A 21689-nucleotide genomic window follows, 5' to 3' on the forward strand; every position below is an offset into this window, starting at 1 on the left:
TACTGATTTTCTCTTTCAAAAATTACCAGCCCCCAACACACCAAGCACTTAAGAGCAACAAATCAATGCCTCTGAAGATCTACTACACTGGATTACGATTAGGGCCGTAAAGACAAGCAGAATTTGGCCAGGATATTTGGATGAGGTGTCTACAAGTGTGGGGGGGGGGAGAGGGAAGTGCGCACATATAAGACCATATTTATAAACCCATTACGCACTTACAAAATAAGATACAGCAAGTTGGTTCAACAGAATAGGTGAAGAAAAATGGGCCTGACAATTTGCATCTAAAGCTGAATCATGTTAGACATTACAGGTTGGCAGCCCATATTCCAGCAACCAGACATTACGCTGCTGGTACCTGAGCCTTACAGGAGCGAAGAGACTCTCCAAGGAAAAAAAGAATACTGACAGTTTCAGTATACTACATACTATGGCTTTACTAAGAACCTATGATTTTTTCATACAACCTAAAAAGAATAGCAACGTGTTTAAAGTCCATTGCACATTAAATGCAATTCCCAGTGTTGCTGTTTGAGGTATTAGATAAAAACGTCATCTTTTTCACTAAGAAAAGAATCCAGAAGTCACCTTTCATGACATGAAGCAGATAACGTCTAAGGTTCCTGGGTATATTTCAAATCATCTTGTGAGCTGGTTGGCCAGGCGCTTCAGACTTCTGCAGAGAGATGGAGGGAGCTGGGCTTGCTTCGCCTGGTGAAGAGGAAGCTAAGCAACAATTAATAATAGCTTACAAGTACTTGAGGGGGATGCAAAGACAACGGACCTGAACTCTTCTTGGTAGTGGGGCATAATATAGCAAGGGCAATAGGAACAAGTAGCAGCTCAGAAGGTTCACACTGGACACTTGGAAAGGTGACTTCCAGAGGCCCTGTCCCACCACCCCTGCTGTACTTCTCCGAGACGTCCATTTTGAAAGACATGAGACCCTCTGGGGTTCTGTGAAAAATAAGTAAGCTTTACAAAACTCCTTTGCTAACTTCTTTGCTCATCTGCCATGTCTTCAAAATCAAATTAACAAACGAACTTTGAGTGGCCACAGCAAAGTGAGATTCTGTAGAAACATGCTTGAGCAAACAAGCACCTGTGCTGAAGGGCTGGGCCGCTGCACCCCCTGCAACACAAACAACCCACAGGCGCTGCAAAGACCCAAAATCTGCTCACAGAAATGGGTTCGGAGACCTAGAAAGAGCAACTCGTCTCCTTGCTACTACTTAGTGGATTTGATCACAAAAGCTTGATATTCTCGCACAAATGACTGGATCAGGTCATAGAAATGTTAACCGCAGCTTTTAAAACTGATTAACCGAAGACTACTTCTAGCTTTAGTATGCAACCTTTTCCCAACAATGCAACTGTGATAATCCTTCAGTCACAGTCTATACCTTGTTAGCTCATTTTTGAGGCAATGCCTTAACCAAATAAAGCACACTGGAACGCCTACCGTAAGACTACTCATCAGCTTAATATTAAGCCTTCTGCACAGAGCACGCTGCGTTGCTATGATACAACCACAACATAAACTTTTTGGAAGCTACAAAAGTGTAGTTTGGGGGTAGAGTATACACCTGATAAATCAGCACAAACCCCCTAGTACAAAAACGGGCAGAAAATCAAGGCAGGAGGGGGAATTAATAATTTGTTAAGACATGCACTTTTTTTAAAGCTCTAGTACAAGATAAACCTGAAAAGCATCCTTAACTAAAAAAGGTACTTAAGGGCTGAAACTATGTTACTGGTATTCATGAGATGCGCTGTAATTTTTTCATAGAGATTTAGTTATACCCTTCGTTCTGCTCAACTACTAAAAGATCTTCTGGTGAGCATTAATTTGAATACTACTGCAACATAAATTAATGCAACTTAGACACATTATCAGCTCTTTGACAAGCACTCTGTATTTCAGAAAGTTAAAAGGTAGCCTGAAGCAACATTATCTCAAAGGGAAATCTGGACAGTAGCTTGCTTCAAGCAAAGATGTAAGAGTATTTCAGAGAACAATAAGCAGAAAGGGTAAAATATGCAAACAGAAGGTAAAACAAATCCCTATCCTTTTCTATTTTTATCCTAAAAAACAAAAACAAAAAACAAAAACAATAATAGCAATGAATCTCTGAAGATTCAGCTGAGATTCCTAGTAAGGCTTTTTGCAAGCAATTACTTTACCTGTTCTTGCACTGAGTCAAACAAAAACTTCAAAAAAATTTTTGCAGTATCAAGAGTTACATACTACATATGCACAACATATATAATGCACTACTGAAGACAGAACTAACTAGAGTTACTGGACAACATCATTAGAAAAAATAGATGTAGAGATTAAAATCAGTACTCCCAAAGTATAAAGAAAAATATATGTATGTACATGCACGCATATTTTTATGGACTTACAATGTGTTCGTACAGCTATGCAAGACTACGCGCCATGATCCAATCCCACTGAAGGCAAAGGTAGGTTCTTAATAGGCTTCACTGGACACTACATCAGGATTACATAAGACTGTAGTAACCTGTCTGGATTTTAAAGAAAAAATTGTTTCCATTTGATAAAAACGAGGATCTTAGCACGCTAACAGCAACAAGCAGTGTTTTACTTTTCTAAAAACCTAATAGAGTACAAAAAATACAGCTGAATTAAAAATACATATCTTTATTCATGTAAGCTTCACTATTTCCAGTCACCTCCAGTTCTATACCTTATTTGGATAATTTTGAGGGCAGAGACTTAATAAAGGAAATACCACTTCCTTTTTTCTCATGACAATAGGGTAAAACCCCGAACCCCAACTTTTACAGAAATGTTTTGATACTAACCTACTCAACTAGGACTTTTCCCAGGAAGCCTGCAAGACCTCACTCCAAAGTTAAAAATTCCTTTCAGTAGAATGATGAAGAGACTCTAGAAATCTGAAAAAACCCTCCTTTACATCTGAGGTTCATATACAGATTAATCAGTCAATCCAAGACGATTTTCAGTCACACCTGTGTCCTTTAATATTAGCAAAAGAATGGCAGTAAAAGAAAGGTAGGAGTATAAATACAGACTGCAGGGAGAATGGCAAACACAAACAGTGTGCCAAATGAGTTATGGCTTTGCTTTCATTTTTTAAATAAAGATTTCTGGAGCTGGAAAACTTGCAAACACTGCAGATAAAAGCCAAACACAACTATAATAAAGTTAAACAACAAATGGAAAGAGAACCACCGTAGTCAAAGGAGGAATGCCTATGTTTCCATCTGCTTGTTTCTCTCCCAGGTGCCGCCAGGGATCTACATTTTCCTGCCTTCTCGTAAGTCTGAGCAGGGTGTATTACTTCCAGGGAGAGACATGCTGAGAATTTAAAGCTTTGGGGCCCTGCTTGAACAGAGATGGAACAGTTGCCTTCTGGCAGGAATTAAAGCTGGTATGGAAATTCCACAAAAAGAATTAAAAGATGGTCTGGAAACTGGCCAGAAGCAGATCAAAGGAGCTTTAGCAGCATGAAGACACATACCAGAAGCACATGAAAGGGGACTTCAAGGCAGACCACTAGGTTTAGGAAAGTATCTGTTGCTTGGGTAGAATGCTGTATGAAGCAGGGGGAAATGTAAATTATTCTTGTGAAATATTTAGTCCCAAAATAGCAGTAATCTCTTGTATAATTTCTTGACCACATATCAGGCATCTAGTAGAACAGGTGCATTTTAGATTCAACCTAAATTATAAACTCTAAGAACTGATCAACAATATCCTTCTCCTCCCCTTCAAGCATGGTATGCGACATGCGACGTTCAGGCAAACTCCAGCTATCTACAAGTTTAAAAATAATAAATATAGAAAAATTGTCGCTCATTTATTACATCAGCTATATATTATACTTCACGGGTACACAGATGACATAGGTATGAGTATTTATGATAATAAATTAAGACTTTCTAAAAATACTGGGATGAAGAAATCCACCTCAAGCAGAAACAGTGACAGAAGAAGGTAGTTTGGAAAGACTATAGAGATACAGACAGACCTAGATAGCTCTAGATTGGCTGAAGGCCATGGTAGGCTTGGTTACTGCTAACAGACCAACCATGGCAGCACAGAGCTCATTAGCAGATAATTAATCCTGCTTTTTTGTAACTTCACTAAACACTCAGCCTTTAGAAGAGGTATTAAAGATAAAATATGTTTCCCCTTCCTGTTGCCAGTGTTGTTATACAAACACTGAACTTTGCAAGGACGAGCAGGAGCAGCAATTCAAGGCATTTGAGGCTAGTGCACTCACCACCAGAGCAAGACACTGCAAAGTGAGGAAAGCGGCAGCAAATGGAGCACAGGCAGAGCCTGCAGATATGACTTTCAGACCAAGCAGAATCTGACTCCCAAAGCATTTCTGTTTTAATATTAACTTCAGCGTTCAGTTTGTCTGCAACACAGAAAGCCTCTCTTCTCTGAAACATAAAGTAATAAAACTTTCAAAATCATTTTCTCCTCACTTTTTTACAGAGGGAAAACATATAGAGAGGCCAGAACATGACTTCACTGAGACTCGCTCACAGAATTTCAGAAACAAACTGGGCCAGGATCAGTTATTTTACAGAAACATTTCAAAAGTGAACAGTTTTTAGAGTGGCTACCTTCAGAAGAAGAAATGGATCTTCCATTTGAAATGGATATGATCTGGGTAGTCCCAGAGCTGAAAAGAGGTGGTTTGCGGATTCTGAATTGGTTAAAAGCTTCAGGGCACTGTTGGATTATTGCTTTTAAGAGCTATTAGGATGACAGGTACTCTGCTCATCTTTGTCGCTGCCCTGTGTGCTACTATCACACTCTGTCAATAAACCCTGTTCACCCTTTCATCAGTGAAAACTTTCTTCGAAAAATAAAATGAAAATAAATTCAGGAAAATCTTGCTATGCTTCAGCAGAAGGTTTCTCAGTTGGCCACAGAAGGAACAACAGAAAAAAACCGAATTCCTCATTCAAACTCATGAGAGTCACCAATTACAAGCTAAAGCATAGGAGTTCCCCTAATGCCTTGTCCACAAAGGATGAGCCAGCTGGTAGAGTTACTACGTATAAGCAAAACATAGTGCTCAAGATAGCACTGAGTTCATAGTGCTCAGAGGTACTGAGCACTGAGAGGTGGAGTGCTCCACCTCTTCTAGTGACCCACGATGGCATGGTCTTGTCAAAACATTCAGATATCTGTTGTTGTCACATACAGTCAAATCTTAACTGACTACCTTTTGAGTATTTTTAGATAAATACTGCTGATACATGCACTCAAGAGATCTTGGCTTGCAGGTTCCTACGGGGTTTCACACATACAATAAAACCTCAGACTTTGGAGTCACCTTTTTGAGACTGCATTGCAAGTCCACATAAACTCCAAAAGGCAAAGAAAAGGAACGTTTCCATTGTTCAGTTCTCAAAACAGACATCAATCAGTTCATTCACTTCCTCAAGCTCAGCTATTTGTATTCTATTATTGTGATAGTACGTATATTTTAGGCACATGGTAATTCAAGCACTGACCCCATTAACCTATGATATAGATCTCTCAAAGAATGTAAAGCTACAGCACTAGAATACTTTTGTAAATCATCCTAAATCTATCAGGCTGCAGAACGAAAATGCATTTTAGAAGTGGTGGCTGACAGATGAAGACTTCAGAAAAACCAGATTTAAAGACAGACAACATTATTAGTGACAGCTCTGTGGCTAAGACTGTTTTTAACACAGAAATTTATACTAAATCTATAAAAAACAAATCTTGGCAAAATTTACATAAGTTTTTCTATTTAATTATAAACTTTCAAAAGTATTTACAGTTATTGGATGCGTTACTGTCTTGAACAATAAAGGTCCACGAATGTATATGTTCATACACGTGCACACACACTTATGAATGGAGGTTTCTGGAGCAGAGATGAGATAGCAAGGGGAACGTGAAGAGTTTGGATATATTTGCAACATTTCAGGAAGGGAACCTCTGCAAAATCAGGTAAGAGGTTTTTTTTTTTTTTTAATAAAGGAAAACTGCAAAAGTTAAATGCCTAGCAGCCAGAAAAACTGACTTCAGTCATTAAAATGAGCAATAGAGGAATTTTTTTCTTGCTTTCAGTGTTAACCTCAATGTAACTACATCTATCATGCCCCATCCGTAATAACCAGGCTGATGTTTGCCCTGTGGAGTTTGAATTGCTAACTGCTCCAATTTACACCAACTTCTTGGTTTTCTGGAACAAAAATAGTTTTCTGTCTAAATATACTTACACTTAACAATCATAAATGAATCCTTGTGCATTTCCAGTTCTCCATGATAGCAACCACCTCTGTTAGTATTTATTAATAGGAGCAGAGGCATCAAAGCTTCTGACAGTATTTTCAAATGCCATATTACTACCATTAGCTGGTTACATCCAGGATAACTGTCAGACATTTTCCCAATACGTACATAGCTCATATTTCCCCATTTCTTACTTCTACTGTAAATGAATACGACAAAAACCTTTAAAAAGGGTGGTTGCGAAGCAGTGTTAAAGTACGTATCATTACTATGTAAGTCTTTTTAACACTGACCAAAACATTAACTGTTCTTCTGGTGCATGCTTAACAGTTCACACACCGCAACGGTGGCATTCCTCTCTCTGCTAGAAAGGGGCAACTTCAAAAACAGGTCAAATTTGCTGAAGGCAGTTTCCGAAGAAGCTGACTTCTAAGTCTGTGGACTAAACAAGACTAAAGAAGTCCTGTCTCCTCTGTGCCGATGCTCCCTGTGCCATGGGACAGGCTGCAGCAACAGAGCCCAGAGCTTGGCAGAGAAGGAAGGATGGACAGTCTGTGCTGCAGTTTGCCCAAGAGAAGGGACTATTTTGCCTCCAAGAACTGTGCCTGGAATTTCACAGGCAGTATCAAGCCAAACCCCAAATTAATAATGTCTTTAAATTAATGTGAAGGTATGGAAAAGTAATAAAAAACATAAGTAATATTTCAACCCAGCCCAAAGACTGGGAAGGATTGATGCAACAACCAACTGTTTATTTATATTCTGTACAAATCATATTCTGCCCAAATTATTTCATTTTGCATTCATTTCTTCAGGATATTTTAAATTACTAAAAACTATCACTTGCATGTAGTGTGAGCTCTTGCAGCTAGTCAGTCTGAAATGTTTAATACCATCGGTTGATTTGCAACATCATTACCGTTAACGCATGCCAACTATTATTATCTATTTTTAATTTAGCAACTTTGTTAGAAGATTTAGTCACAGAAGAGGCCTCTGCTGTATATGAACCTTTTTCCTGAAATGAGAAGTGAAGCACAGAAACACTAAATTCAAAAATTACGTACATACTGAACTCTGGAAAATAAAACCCGTATTCAAATAAACCATTTTTCCACAGAAATTGCAGCTCATCACCACCACAGGGGAAAACTGGAAGTGTAAGGACCCTACCGTACAAGAAAGCCTCATTCCCATCACAAGAAAACTCTCCCTTCCCAGTTCAGCATACACTGATGCATATAGACCAAAACAGTCTGTAAATCATATAAGATCTGAAAGACAAATAGTGCCCTACGTAAAGTTTTGCTCACCTTCTCTGCCAATGCTGAAACCTTGAAACAGTCATACTAGTATTTCTAGATCCCCATTGCAAGCACAGGACTTGGAAGGAATATAGATATGCAAGAAAACATGTGCTAGCAGCCTTCCACAAGACTTCTGCGAGTGTAGCATATATACACAAGCAGGAGTGCACTCAATACAAAATCATACTTAATAATAGAAGGTTCCTGAAAACCAGTTAAATAGACAAAAAAATCAGATTTGTGGCTCACGTTGTGATCAAGTTTTTCCCAAGGCAATGTAGGAGGAGGAAGTTTGCTTGATTAAGATCTGCAGGCCAGGCCCTGCACAGAGCTCTTATCCCTGGCCATCGCATACTTGTCAGTTGATTAGCAGAAGTCATGAATGCCTAATGCTGACCTAGAGGGCAATTTCCTTGCTTGTTTATTTGAAAGAGAGGAATTCTGGTAGAGTTACCAAATTATGTATCGTCTGGTGCTTGGCAGAAGGAAGGGAGAAAGGGCTGATCAAGTTAAAGGGCTGACCTGAAATATATGCACTTGAACAACAAGAAACACCACAGCTAATATGGCCATTACCTGATTCTTAGCATCGGGTGTTCCAGAAATTTCTGTGAAGTACATAATAATTCACAGCTACATATTTCAAAGATACCGGATATGCAAAGTCTGGTTTGAGAGTCACTGCTGATGAAAGAGAATACGCTTGACCTAAATCTTCCATTCAGACCGAAGCCCACAGAGTGCACAGCTAACGTCCCCCTATACTGGTCATTCCACTATCATAGTTCTGCATGAAGTAACAAAAAGATACCAAATCAAACAGGGTGTCAAAATTGTCACGTATCATGACAACAGTCATGTGTGCTACGTCGGCAGCCAGTTCTGGTCTGTGCTGAGCAGCCCACTGTGCCTCCGCCTTCAGCCCTTCTTGTCCCCAGGGCAACCGGCAAGGCATCTCTGTCCAAATGATGGGAGAAAGAGCACATGCCACATCTACCCCCTTATCCCACCAGCTGCCACTGCCCCTTCCTCTCTCCTGCAGAGCTATCTAGTCTGTGATGCTGGTAGTATTCAGGGGAGAAACGTTCAAGGAAAGGACCTAAGCTCAAGTGCACAGTGCAGTACCCCCAAAATCCAAAGAAGCAACTGTGTACCAATTCTCCACAGCATTTGCTATGTAGTCGTGATCAGATAAAGAAGGGCATAACCTAAGACTCAACTAGACTTTCAAGATCCAGAGAGATATCAAAGTCCAATCTTCACAGTTCACAGAGGCAAAAAACAAGCTCCACATTTCTCACTACCTTCAGAGCCAGTACGTCTGGCAGAGTAGCTCTCTGTACGCCCTTCTGCAGGAGTCTTTCCATTTCACAGAACAGCTGGGGTTGGAAGGCACCTCTGGACATCATCTGGTCCAACCCCCTGCTCAAGCAAGGTCAGCTAGAGGAGGTTGCTCGGTGCCGTGTCCAGTTGGGTTTTAAATATTCCCAAGCATGGAGACTCTACAATCAATCTGGGCAACCTGTTCCAGTGCTCAACCACCCTCACAGTAAAGAAGTGTTTTCTTGTGTTCAAGTGAAGTTTTTCGTGTTTGTGCCTGTTACCTCTCATCCTGTCACTGGGTACCACTGTGATGCCCTCCCAGCAAATATTTATAGACATTGATAAGATCCCCCCTCAGTCTTCTCTTCTCCAGGCTGAACAGACCCTCCGCTCCATCAACCTCTGCTCATACGAGAGATGCTGCAGTCCCTTCAACATCTTTGTGGCCTTTCGCTGGACTTGCTCCTTTAAATCCATGTCTCTCTTGTACGGGGGAGCCCAGCACAGGACACAGTACTCCAGATCTGTCTCAACAGTGCTGAGCAGAGGGCAAGGATCAGCTCCCTCAACCTGCTGACAATGCTCTTCCTAATTCACTCCTCCACTTCTCTGAACTTCTACCTGCGCTGAAGGGAATTCTGCGCAACGTAAAAATATTCCTGGTGCTCACAACTGCCCTTGCGGAAACCCTGGAAAATCCTCCAGTATCATAGCACTTACCAAAGACACTGGATCACAGCTTTTGCTTTGCTTTCTTCTCTTTTCTACATTCACTAGTCCTGCTCCAAATACTAAAAGAAAGTCTAGAGCCTATTTGTGGAATTTTATTGATCATCAATTATTACTGATTAGTTGTATTTTCCTTTTTCTTGCTGTATCGCAGAACAGAAATAAAGATATATGTCAGAATTTACTTATGAAATAATGACATAAATAGCCAGATTTACAGCCATAAATTTGAAAGCCCTGGAAAGGCTTACTAAAGATCTTGTGAAAAAGGCCAACTTCTTCCATAACTTGAAACCTGTCAAACTTAATAGAACATGAAGTTTCATTGACTGGATAAAAGTTTATTGAAAATTACAGACTAGCTCATTGTGTGAAAACTGTTTTTATTCCATTTGAAAAATTCATTTAAAATCTTAGGTTAGGGATAAAAAATATGGGGATTCATTAAACACAAAGAGACAATCAATTACTTATTTTTAATTGAACTCTGATGAACTTCATTTTTGACTAGAAACTGGCACAGCCACCAGAGTATGCTATGGCTATCTTTAATGCAATCAGCACAATTGTAGGGCAGCACTAATCTTAGGATTTGTGCAAGTAGTGTTATTTTGCACAACAACAACTGCTTGCAATCGCTGGGTCACATGAACAGCAAAAGCACTACACACTGAAAAAGATTAAGATGATAATTAATTAAGTTCTATTCAAACTTCAGTTGCATTGGAACTAGAGGATAAAAAAACAATTCTCAGTCCTTGACTTTCTTCTGTACTATTTTCTCAATTAAAACACACACAAATGTTGTATTTTTATGTTACGCACAGATGTTTCCATCTTTTTCTTTCCTGCAAATGAATCAGTTAAGTATGAAAGGAAAAGCAATACTATTTTTAACAACACAGATTCCAAACCCCTGTCAAATTAATAATTTACAAAAGTCACCGAACTGTGTGACATACTGTGTCGAAGGGCTTTTTGTTTGTTTGATTGTTTGTAGGAATTGAGTCTCTTGAAGTACGCTTATATTAGCCGTATTTGCACTAGCCAAAAATAGTCTGTTCTTGTTTGCACTTAAGAAATAAAAATAATGCGTACAATAGTTTGTTAGCAAAGAAAAATTCCTGAGAAAACAAACTCTCTTACCACAAATAAGGCTGCTTTGCCTTTGCTAGGTGGGTTTTTCTTTTTATTATTGCTAAAGAATTGTCAGAATTTTCACACCTGGAACCAACAAAGTAGATTACATGTTCATTACAAAAGCAATGTTCTGTGTTATCCTCAGAATTACAGAGCAGTTGATCAAGAAAATGCCTCAATATGGCTGGAAGTAGTGCATTTAAAACCCCTTTTCATTTAAAAATAAAAATCCTCATGATCATTTTTTCCTCATTTCTTAAGCCTACTCTACCATCCTTTTCTTGGCCAAAACGATTGCACTGATATCAGTCAGTAAATACCTTGCCTCCTCTGAGAATATACTCTCTTTACTAAACTGGGTAAACTAAACTGTGGAAGGGAAGTCTCAGAGAGCCAGAAACTAGTAACACAACATTAGCAGTAATGATTGATCACCTTTTTATGGCTGTAATAAAGATACTCCGTTCTTTTTCTATTATAAAATATTCAGTGTTATTGTGTCATGTGTCACATTTTAAACTGATGCAAGAACTACATCTATTATTCTCTAAACTCACCATTTAAATATACGAGGCACCGCTTAAGTGTTTGAGGTCTATGTATAAAATAAAATACATTGCAAGGTACAGTTTTCTTTCAATAATGACGCATACGCACATTAAACTGCTCCTGCAGTGAACGACGACACTTAACTCTACCGGCACTGTGTTGTTTAGTTTCACATTATTCAAGGCCTTTGAATTGTCAGTTCCAATTAGAAGGAAATCTGGCATAGACAGAGAGCTTGCATATATCAAGATTTTATGCCTGCATTTTATCTTACACATACGACGTACTGCTGACCTGACCTTCAGTTTTCAAGCTTTATACGTAGTTAGATATATTACATATACTAGTTACACAGGTAAATAGACTATAAAAATTTCCAATAATAATATGTATTTCTAGTCTGTATTTATTTATATTTAATACCATAAATAATTATGAATAAACTGCATACAGTCTAAATTGCTGAAACAAACGTGTCTTTTGTGCCACTCAGACACCTGTCGGCAACTGCAGCACCTGAGAAAAGCCCTGCATTAGCACAGCCAGGTTCTTCTGCACAGCTGCGGATTCACCACCGTGGAACAAGCTTAGTTCGTTTATCGCTTGCCTGATGTTCTAGACAGTTCTTCACTTAATATAGCTCATTCGCTTCTCCAGGACCTCTAACATTGCACAACAACTGTATATACTGTTATTTATTTACCGAGTGAGAGATCACCTGTTGACCCCATACGCATGCACAGAGAACTGCATGTGCCATACCCTCAAAGGGAACAACGGGTCCCCGAAGGAACCCCCCGCACTCGGCTTGCTGCCATTGCTTGCTCACGCCTTTGCAAAGGGGAAGTGCTACAACCCAGCTCAGTCGCGCCTGGTAACGTTTTGCAGGCTCCACGTGGCGCTGGTGAACGGTGCTCATTCGGAGGCACGAGCGGAGGTTGCTCCCAGCGAGTAACCCCACGCCTGCCGGCATGCGCTACGGCACAGGGCAGCCCGCGACGCTCTCCTGCGAGGGTCTGACAGCCAGCTGCTCAGCCAGCCCCCGCCGTGAACAGGCAGCTCTTTCGCAGAGGTTGGAACAGGTTATCACAGCGTGTCCCCGCTCTACAGGAGCGCCAACAACAGCAAGTTAAGAAACTCCAAAATCCCTGTCTAGACTCAGGACCCTCCTAACACTACCCCTGATTACGACTTCGGCAGAAGGCAGATTTGGCAGACTGAACAGATAAAACAGAGAGCAGGTGGGTAGGTAAAACAGAGATGATGATATTAGCAGTGCCTAACAGATGTGGCATGAAAATTATTTCTCCAGACTACTTCTAACATGTAAACAAGCGGTACTACAGAGTGAGAAGTACTGCCGACAGTAATTCACGCAGGCTTGCCTGAACAAACCGCTGCCCACGTCCCTCACACCGCATGCAGCCTTAACGTCCGTACCAAGCTTCAGACAGCACCGATGTCTCATTCTCCTGCGTGCCGAACCCTGCGTCCGGTGCCAGGCCTGAGGCGGTGAGCAGGGCTTCGGCTCCAGGGCAAGCCAGCGCGACAGGTGGGCTCTAGCCCTGCCTCCAGCGCTCCGCCTAACCAAGCCCTGTGAACGACGACTACACAGTCAGCCATGTCAGTGCATGACAACGCAATAAACCCTTACTAATCCAAATCTTTAAGGCCACCCAAAATATCCATCTACATAGCACTATGAATGAAAGAAGAGCTGATTCCCTGCACACAAAGACGTAACTACATCCTGTTCAACAAGGGGCAAAGTTAGGCTTTCACAACGCTTACCTCTGTTCCTGTCTGACTTGAGGGGGGGGAAAAAACCCACTAGTGACTAGAATAAGAATGAGCAATAATGTCTGGGGTCGTTATAAACCTGTTCTTAAGTGAGTTTTGTAAAAAGATATACGCCCTCAACATTCACAATATAATTCTTGAATTAATGTTGTTAAGACAAAACACCCCCTGAGCTCATGAAGAGTGACTTCCTGTACTTTCTTAATAAGCCTGTTACCAGCCATTCTCGGAGGAAAGTGAATGGGCTGGATCAGCTGGGAGCATGAGCCAGTAGAGCAGCTCCGGACCGCTGTATTCCTTCAAAATTCTCAGGTATTCGTCTCTTATTCAAATTATATTTGACTTATTTATGAAAGACAAGTCCACAAATAAATTTCTTCTGAGTAGATGAGAATGGATAATTTCTTTTAACTTCAGTTAATGAAGAACCGATACACTAATTAGTTTAGTTAAGGGACAAAAAGCCCCAATATTTTGTTTTCATTATCTGTGTGGACTTTCATCTAAAATTATTATGAAAAAAAAAAGAAAAATAAGATTTTTTCCTTACTGTATAATAAATGTTTTACATGGTTATGATTCAATATGCTTTACACTGCACTGGTAATTCTCATTATTCTTCAACTATTACATTTGAGGAGGTTAATACACCATTAACATGATTAACTTTTTAATAGAAGCTAAGCCATATGGAACCAATCTGCACCGTTAGCCTATATACACGACTAGATACTAAAGAGCAGCTTCTGCCCCACTGCACCTGTGCAACTTTACCAGCTTCACTTGCACTTGCAGGCACAGACCATGGGAAGTGCATGGCTTGCTAGAAATTCAGAGTATCCACAACTTCTTATTCCTTCTCAAAACAGTGACAATCTATAAAAAGGCAGGGATGAACCAATATGCTGGACATATCCTCACACAACTTACAGAACACCTTCACCAAGTGTTCAGTGCCAGAGCAGCAATTCTCCATCCAGGTAAATTTAGGTTCATGGAGGAGTATTAGTCTTTAACATTGAGAGTTTTGTAAGAGACTAGTGAATTTCTGTTAATTATCTCTGTGTCAATCATCCAATCTGTAAAATATAGAGCAGCTGAATTAACTCAATTGCTCAAAGGAGCAGCATTGTCACTCCCCACAATTTTTTCCCCTCTGTCAGGAATGCAGTGACCATACCACACAATTCACCACTCTGAATCTCATCTTGTTCTGCTTACTCCACGATCCTAAGACAGCAAAGCATGTCAGTAGTCCTGTCAATTCTACTGTTAATCTTAAGCACGTGAAATGTCAAGGGAACTCGCAGACTGAAGGACATTCTCTGCCCCAGAAAGCACACAATCGTCTTCCCTCCTGTGCTTTCCGCAACACAGTCTCACCCTTTATCTTGCCATGCCATTCAATATCTTCACTAACAGATTTTGTCTGTATGCCACAAAAGCTCTCGTTTCTACCCACGTTGCACTGTGCCTCTCCTACTTTTCTCTGTTCTTCTAAAGGTGTTGTTGAAATAATGCATTTTACTGACACACCACCTCCTGGGCAGCTGGTTCCCACAGCTGGGGTGCAAAAGGCAATAAAGACAAAACACAACTCAGCAATGAATCATAGGTCTGAACAGATCTCAGAGGTCATCTAGTCCATCCCTCTGCCCCAAGGGACGTCAACTATCCTATGTCATTTCTTATAGACGTCTATATAACCTGCCCTTAAAGACTTCCAGCGATGGAAATGCCACAAGCTCCACTGGCAATCTCTCCATCCCTATATTTCACCTTTTTTTAATCTTTGCATTAGGAAGTTCATTCTTTTCTCACAGGTCACATTTTTCTAGGCCTCAGGTCTTTCTTCTTGCTTTCTTTAAAAATGCCACCAGGTTTTTTGTTTTCACCATGAAAACTGGGGGAAAACTCCAATTAAAGCAGTTACCTTCAAAAACCACTCTTGAAAGTGATCATTGAAAAATTTACTGTATACTGCTGCTGAAATTAAGTTCCCCTTTTTCAGCATGAAGCTATAACATACTTTTAAGACTTGAAATGAGAAAATTATTCACGTGCTTGTCTTAACTCCCTTTATTTTATTGGAGATAAGAATATATAACAGTAGAATCAAGCCAGGTTGTCACTTTTGTTTTACATAAGTCTACAATGCCTACAATGCAGAATCAGTATAAGAACATCGACAATCAAACAATTTGTCATCCAAAAGTGAAGGTAAGCCATGTTTAGTACAGAGAACCTCAACGTAATAAAAGAACATCTTAGGTGTCCCCAAAGGTATGAAATTCTACTTTGCTCAAGCAAGTAGTCCCATTAGGAACGGGCTAGGCCCACTAGGAAGAGTACAGCAAAGCAGACGTGGCTCATGGTTTTCCTATACCCTGTGAATTCATGTCACCTGATTTTTTTTCTTTTCAATTACTGAAGAAGTAAAGGAGGGGGAGAAGAAACGAAGCAATGCTATAGCTAACCCGTATCTTCTTGATTATTGTTGGCTTTATTCCTCAGGGAACAGAAAAGAAACAAAACGCATATACAGGTCAGATATGCCTCCTTTTGCAACTGAATTCATTCCGCTGCATGGAGCAGAAAGGACGTAAGACACCCCTTACCAAGCTTTTAAAATTCTGAAAACTGAAAGGAAAAAGGTAGTTATTCACAGACAACAACAAACCAGTAATTTTTCTTATACACTTAATACAATGTAAAGTATTTTTTTGTTTTAAACAGTGGATTACAAAAGCCAAAAAGCTGAAAGAAAGACTTGGATTTAGCCTCAACAAAATTATTTTCCAATATAACAAGAAAATCCATTACTGCCTGTAACCCAGAATTACTGGCTTTCCATATATACATTACTATCATACCACAGGATGAAATGGGAGGACAGTCGTTTCTTAAGGTCTTTATGGTTGAGAAATGTTACAGACTGTTTCATGAGGAAAAATCTTTAAATTAAAAAAAAAATGAAGAAAACAAAATGAATAAAGCATATTTTAAGCACCAGCTTACATATGCATTGTGCATTTTAAACAAAATACATCGATAAGAAATTAACATTTGTTATGGTCCTCTTTGAGCTGGATACCTGAAGGTGTGCCTGGAAACATTTCACAAATAAGAAAGTCCAGCCTGTTTTGATTTTGATGTTCTTTGAAAAGGTATGGCAATCTCGCATAAAATAGAAGTAAAGAATTTAATTACAGCTGACAAACTGAGGATTCAGAAGAAATGCTAAACTCGTAAGCACTGAAGAAGTAACACTTTGCTACTGAAGGTTTCCTGCACTCCAGCTACCTCAAAAGATCAGATGACAACATATTTCATAATGACTCCTGATCATCCTGATCACAGGGAAAACATAATAGAGGCTAATACCGTTATTCAAGCTTTATTCTGACCCATTTCAGACAAGCTGCTTCATGTGCAAACAATCATGGAAGAATATCCACTCCTTCTAATCCAAATATCAAGTGAAGATAAAACATTAGGAAAATCTAACAATTGAGGCAGCAGTGTGCCCACCAACTAAATATCTCCACTTAATTTTTACCCCTCACCCCCCGTAACATATAAAGCAATAGATTGGTTTACACAATTCACAAGGGATTATTTTCCTCAAGTTACCAAACTGGAGACTTCAAAGTCCGAATTTTAACATAGCCGCACATGCACATTAAATATACATCAGAATCTTAATACATAGCAAATACACTGCAGTAACTATGCAGAGCATTTTGCAGAAACTAACGCATAAATTTATAAATCTCAAATTTAAGAAAAAGTTTCTTCAAATATCAGAACAAGTGACTGCATCTCAAAATAAAACCAAAATAAAGCATCGTTCAGACAAAACACATTAACCAAAATCTCAAAAGAAATAAAAAATGCACAGAAACATGAACCAGGATGCAAAGAATGTCCTAGAGGCAAGATTACCAAACAATTACACCAGCCAGTGGTAACAGTGACAGTACATAGCTTTCTTAATTTTTCTTCTGAAAAATCTGCTTTGTGCTCCCCAGTATGGTTAAATCATCCTGCTGTTCTCTACAGTCCAAAAAAATGCAAATCATCAATAATCAAGAGAGCATCAGCTGATCACATTTCAGGATGCGGCATGGGAGTATTAAGTGACTGCACATTGATCAAATGACGACACAATCTGGAGACTGAGCCTCAAGTAGTATTGGTTGACCCTGCTGTTAAGTATGCTAATATTATATAAGCCTATTGAGCTATAGCTATAAGCTAATATTACATAGTCTACTGTTGAAGGCTATATAAGCCTTCAGCAGTATTGAAGTACTGTTTCTGCTGCTGCAAAGTGCTGTAAAAACTCTGCACACGCAAACACATTTGGAAAATCAACTGTCTACAAATATATTTCCCCTCTTCAAATAATCAATCTTAAAACGGCCTGCTCTTAGACCAACTTTCTGGCAATGAAACGCAGAGTTCCCAGTACCTGACCCAACAATTTCACTTGTCTCAAGGTAAATCTCTCAGCAAGTAATGTGTGTCACCCGCAGGAACATCCTTTTTATGTAACAAACTACCAGCCATTAAATGACTTAAGATGAAGGTACCTTTTCTTTTCTCTTTTACCTTGCACATACATGGAGGTTGGAAAGCAGGCAGCAGTATTTCAAAAGATTATGCGTACCTACTCCTTCTAAACCTATACGGTTCTCAAGGGAACAATCAACTCAGCAATTTCTGTGATGCTCAGGCTACGATTGCCAGAATGAGATGCATAACCTTTATTACACCAGCAAACAGTTAACTTTACACATTATTTCTCTTACTTTAGTGCTCCCAAATCTTTCATCTTTTTAAAGTAATCAGCTGCTTCCAATCTTTCACATTGCAGCTACTGTGCATTCAATGCCAGGTGCTGCACACCTCACTAGCACAAACTGATCACAATGCAAGACCTTCTTCAGCCTCTATATAGGTTCACATGCTGTGGTAGCACGACAGAATGCCTTTAGGTTTTAGCAGATCTAAACAGATCGTGTTGCTGTATCACACAGAAAAATCCCTTTAAAGTCTCTCTGCTAAATAAAACAAAAAACAAAAAAACACACACAGCAACAACCTACATCTCCAAACATGACAGTGCATTTTTGGCATGGAATATGCAATTTAAGAAGAGAATAACGAGAGTATTTCTGTTACCTTCAGTCACATAGTTGTGGTCTCGAAGAAAGCTGTGGTTAATTTTCCGTGTGTCCGTGTCCTCGCCCATTTACAGCAGGATTACTCAGCATGCCTATCCGCAGTGGACTGATAGCATCGGCAGAGGTCGTCGCAAGAGCACCATCCATGCTGCCACTGCCTAGCAGAGGCGGGGAGCGCACTGGGCTACTGAGCACAGCATAATGAGAGCTAGTGATGCAGCACAGGTTTGGGGGGGTGAATAACAATCAAAAAATAAAAATAAAAAGGAAGGAAGGAAGGAAGGAAGGAAGAAAAAGAAGTAACAGGCGAAAGACGGAGGGAGAAAGAGCTCCAATAAATTAAGAATGCAAAAACCCCGTAGGGAGCTTGCGTGAAGGGAATACAGGCACTTCTCCCGCAGTTAAAGAATAACCCAATTGTTTAGTCAGGTACTCCTTAAACGAGCGCCCACGCAGAGTCTCCTCCAAGTGCCTGCTGCTGGGGATCTTGCTGGCTGCTAGGAAAGTGGCAATCAGCGTACTGCAGCAAAAGCCGCCTGGAGAAGCTCTCTGCTTGCTGTTGCTGCTACCGCTGTCATATGCCTCTGCTGCATCAGAGCAGGCCCCTCCCCGCCGGCCTCGCGCTGCCCAACCACGCAAGATCTGCATGTTGTAAAGTGAAAAATGAGACTGCAGGTAATTATTTTAGCTCTTCTGCTGGTAAGATGGGCAATGAAAATTTAAGGGAGGGGATGCAGGAGAAAAAAAACTTCAGGCTGCTTATACGGGTTTGCATTGACACGTACTGCACGCTAATGCGAAGGTACAATTTCGTACTAGTCAGGACTGTCATATGCAGCAAAAGCAAGAGTCGTTCAGTGTCAGCCTATATACGGATTACTGAAATTACCAAATACTTGCATATTAAAAAGGTATGGTTACAGACAAGGAAACCCCATGCTAAAGAAAGATAAAATACCTCAAAGTTTTTAATTTTTGCCATAGTTTGTAGCTAAAAGACAAATTACAAAGTATGAAAAAAATGAGGGCCAGAAAACAACCTCTGCAGCTTCACTGTACACGAAAGGAAAGGTGGACAAAGGGAATCCTTGCAGGTTATGGGATTTTCTTAAACCTGCTCTTTGCATTCACTGTATTATCCCATCACCTTGAAAAAGCAATGTATTCTCAGAAATAGCAAGACATATGCAAGTGGAAAACTACTCACTTGCATTGTAAAATAAAGCTCGTTCTTTAGCCTAAGCGCCCGAAGTAAAATGCAGTTACAATGGTTTATACTAAAACAAAATTCTTTCAGCTGAACAGACCAGCAAGTATCTATTCACTAAACTATGACCTGTTTGCTGCAAAAGTCATGTTTTCTGAAAAAGTCTAAGTGCCATTGATGTAAAAAATTTGAATAGAAAGCAAATGGCTGTGTACCAAAGCCACCATTACAGCAAGACAAGGGAGCAAGTAATCACAAAACCAATTTAGATGAGAAGGATGGTTGTGGTGGTTTAGGCACTGGAGCCAAACACAAAAGTACAAGTTCAGTTCTCAGCATTACTACAGTTTTTTATGCAGGAATCCCGTACAGTCTTTGCTGTTGTTATTGTAATTGAAACTTAGACATATGGTTCTTTGGGGTAAATTCAATTTCAAGTGTCCTGCTATTACTGTAAAAGGGTTGTATGAGTTTGGAAAAAGGACAGAACTATGTGAAATACCAGTTGTAATTACTATCCAGTGATAAACGTCTAATTTCAGGATGAAGTAAGATCTAGGGGCAAAGGAGGGATAGCAGTGGAACAATATTCTTCACTTCGCTGATGAAGCAATATACAACAGAACTGTCTACAACCCAACATGCAAACATTATCAAATCTTCATGTTTGGGAAGGTGGGAAAGTAAAAGGAGATATTCAATACTTACACCTGTAGAGAACACTTTATTTTTGTGCAGCACTGTAACAATGCTAGGAACGTTATTTCTGCGTTTACAGCATCAGCCAATACCGTGGCAGCACCTGACAGACCGACACTGAAATGACATTGAGGAGCTCTAGCACAAACCATGCAATCAGCACAGCCACTTTTCAGAGAAAAAGCAATTGCTTATTTTATCAGTATTTTTCTTTAACTCCAAAACAATTCCACACAAAACCTTGCTACTTGGCCCTAAAAGCAAATACTCTTTCGCTTAAGGCAGTGGATCTAAAGTTCAAGAAATACAAGGGCGTCTTAGCAGCCTGCACAGTGCACATCAACAAAGAACCTGGCCCAACAGCTAGGATACAAATCCATGTATGACTGTACTGTATAGCACATCCAGGGTTAGCTCTAGCATCCCAGCACGTCTTGCATCTATGCGGTAATCCCCTCTGCTGTGCTCTATGGCTGAAACAGCAGGAGGAGACGAGCAGTTTTAGTCTCTAGTGACTGAGCATAAGCTTTGTGCTTTATTGGTTTGATTCCCTAGTCTGGTAAAGGCTCCCTCTCACCATCAGAGCATCCTTGAGAGCTACAAAGGCTTTACTCAGGGTAACGCCAATATATTCAGTTACCCAGCTCATGGATATCTGACTCTGTGAAGAGTATCAGTATCCATGAATTAGGCAGGTAATTGCCCTCAGCATCATCTGAAGCGAGTGAAAAGCCTCAGAATGGGATTCATGAGAGATGGCAGGCTGAGCTAAAACTACTGGATCTAGCTATTACAAGTCACTAGAGTAAGGGTCTTGCATCTTGTCCATCTCAAAGGTGTATATGCTTATCTCTGGGCTACAGGGAGATGATTCAGTGCAAGAGATATACCCCCGAATTTCTTTCTTGCTGTTAGGTTTCTACAACTTGGCCTTTGAAAAGGCTGAACACTTTCCAGTGTCCACTTTCCAATTTTGTCAAGACACCTTAGGTCAGAGTAAAAGAGCAGAAAGGGGTGTGAGCTTTAGACCAATAATCAGCTCCGGATTCCAGCTCCCGCTTCAGTTGTCAAAAGACAGCATGGAAGAGTCTTGGAGCAGGAATGAGGACCCTGGTGTCCCTCTACTTCTGGCTAAAATTTCCACACTCCCAGATTTATAAAGCCATACTGTTGCAGAGTCCTTTGATGCACAGTCCACAGAGTGTTAGTTCAGGGACAAGCCTTAAAAGGCTTGGACCTTCCTGAAGTCTATTACCAATTTCTACACCGAAAGTCTGTTTAAAAGGCGCTAGGTTTCAAGAGAGCCCAGTAACACCCAAAATGCACGAGTGTAACAGAAAATTGTTAGCAAATACTTTAAACAATCCTCAAAAATCTGAAGCCAGAAGTTCTTAAGTTCATAGCTGCTAGAAGACAGGCCAATAGACCAGAATAACTGGGTTTTAATCAGAACCTCATAG

The 21689-nt window shown here is 40.1% G+C and overlaps 1 protein-coding gene across 10 annotated transcripts in view; it reads right to left on the reverse strand.

Moving 5' to 3' along the window:
• Nucleotides 1-21689, reverse strand: part of PPP2R2C (protein phosphatase 2 regulatory subunit Bgamma) — a 198934-nt gene that overhangs the window by 122040 nt on the left and 55205 nt on the right. For 4 of the 10 annotated variants that reach the window (XM_009686226.2, XM_009686232.2, XM_009686228.2 and 1 more), the window contains exon 1: nt 18322-18908. The exons of 5 other annotated variants lie outside the window; for them this stretch is intronic. In XM_009686226.2, coding sequence (XP_009684521.1) covers nt 18322-18391 — 70 coding nt within the window. In that variant the 5' untranslated portion in view covers nt 18392-18908. Of the gene's footprint in view, nt 1-18321; nt 18910-21689 lie in introns of those variants that run through there. One more of the 10 variants, XM_009686227.2, reaches the window with a different exon arrangement.

This window comes from Struthio camelus, chromosome 4, assembly GCF_040807025.1.
Source record: "Struthio camelus isolate bStrCam1 chromosome 4, bStrCam1.hap1, whole genome shotgun sequence".
Lineage (NCBI taxonomy): Eukaryota > Metazoa > Chordata > Aves > Struthioniformes > Struthionidae > Struthio > Struthio camelus.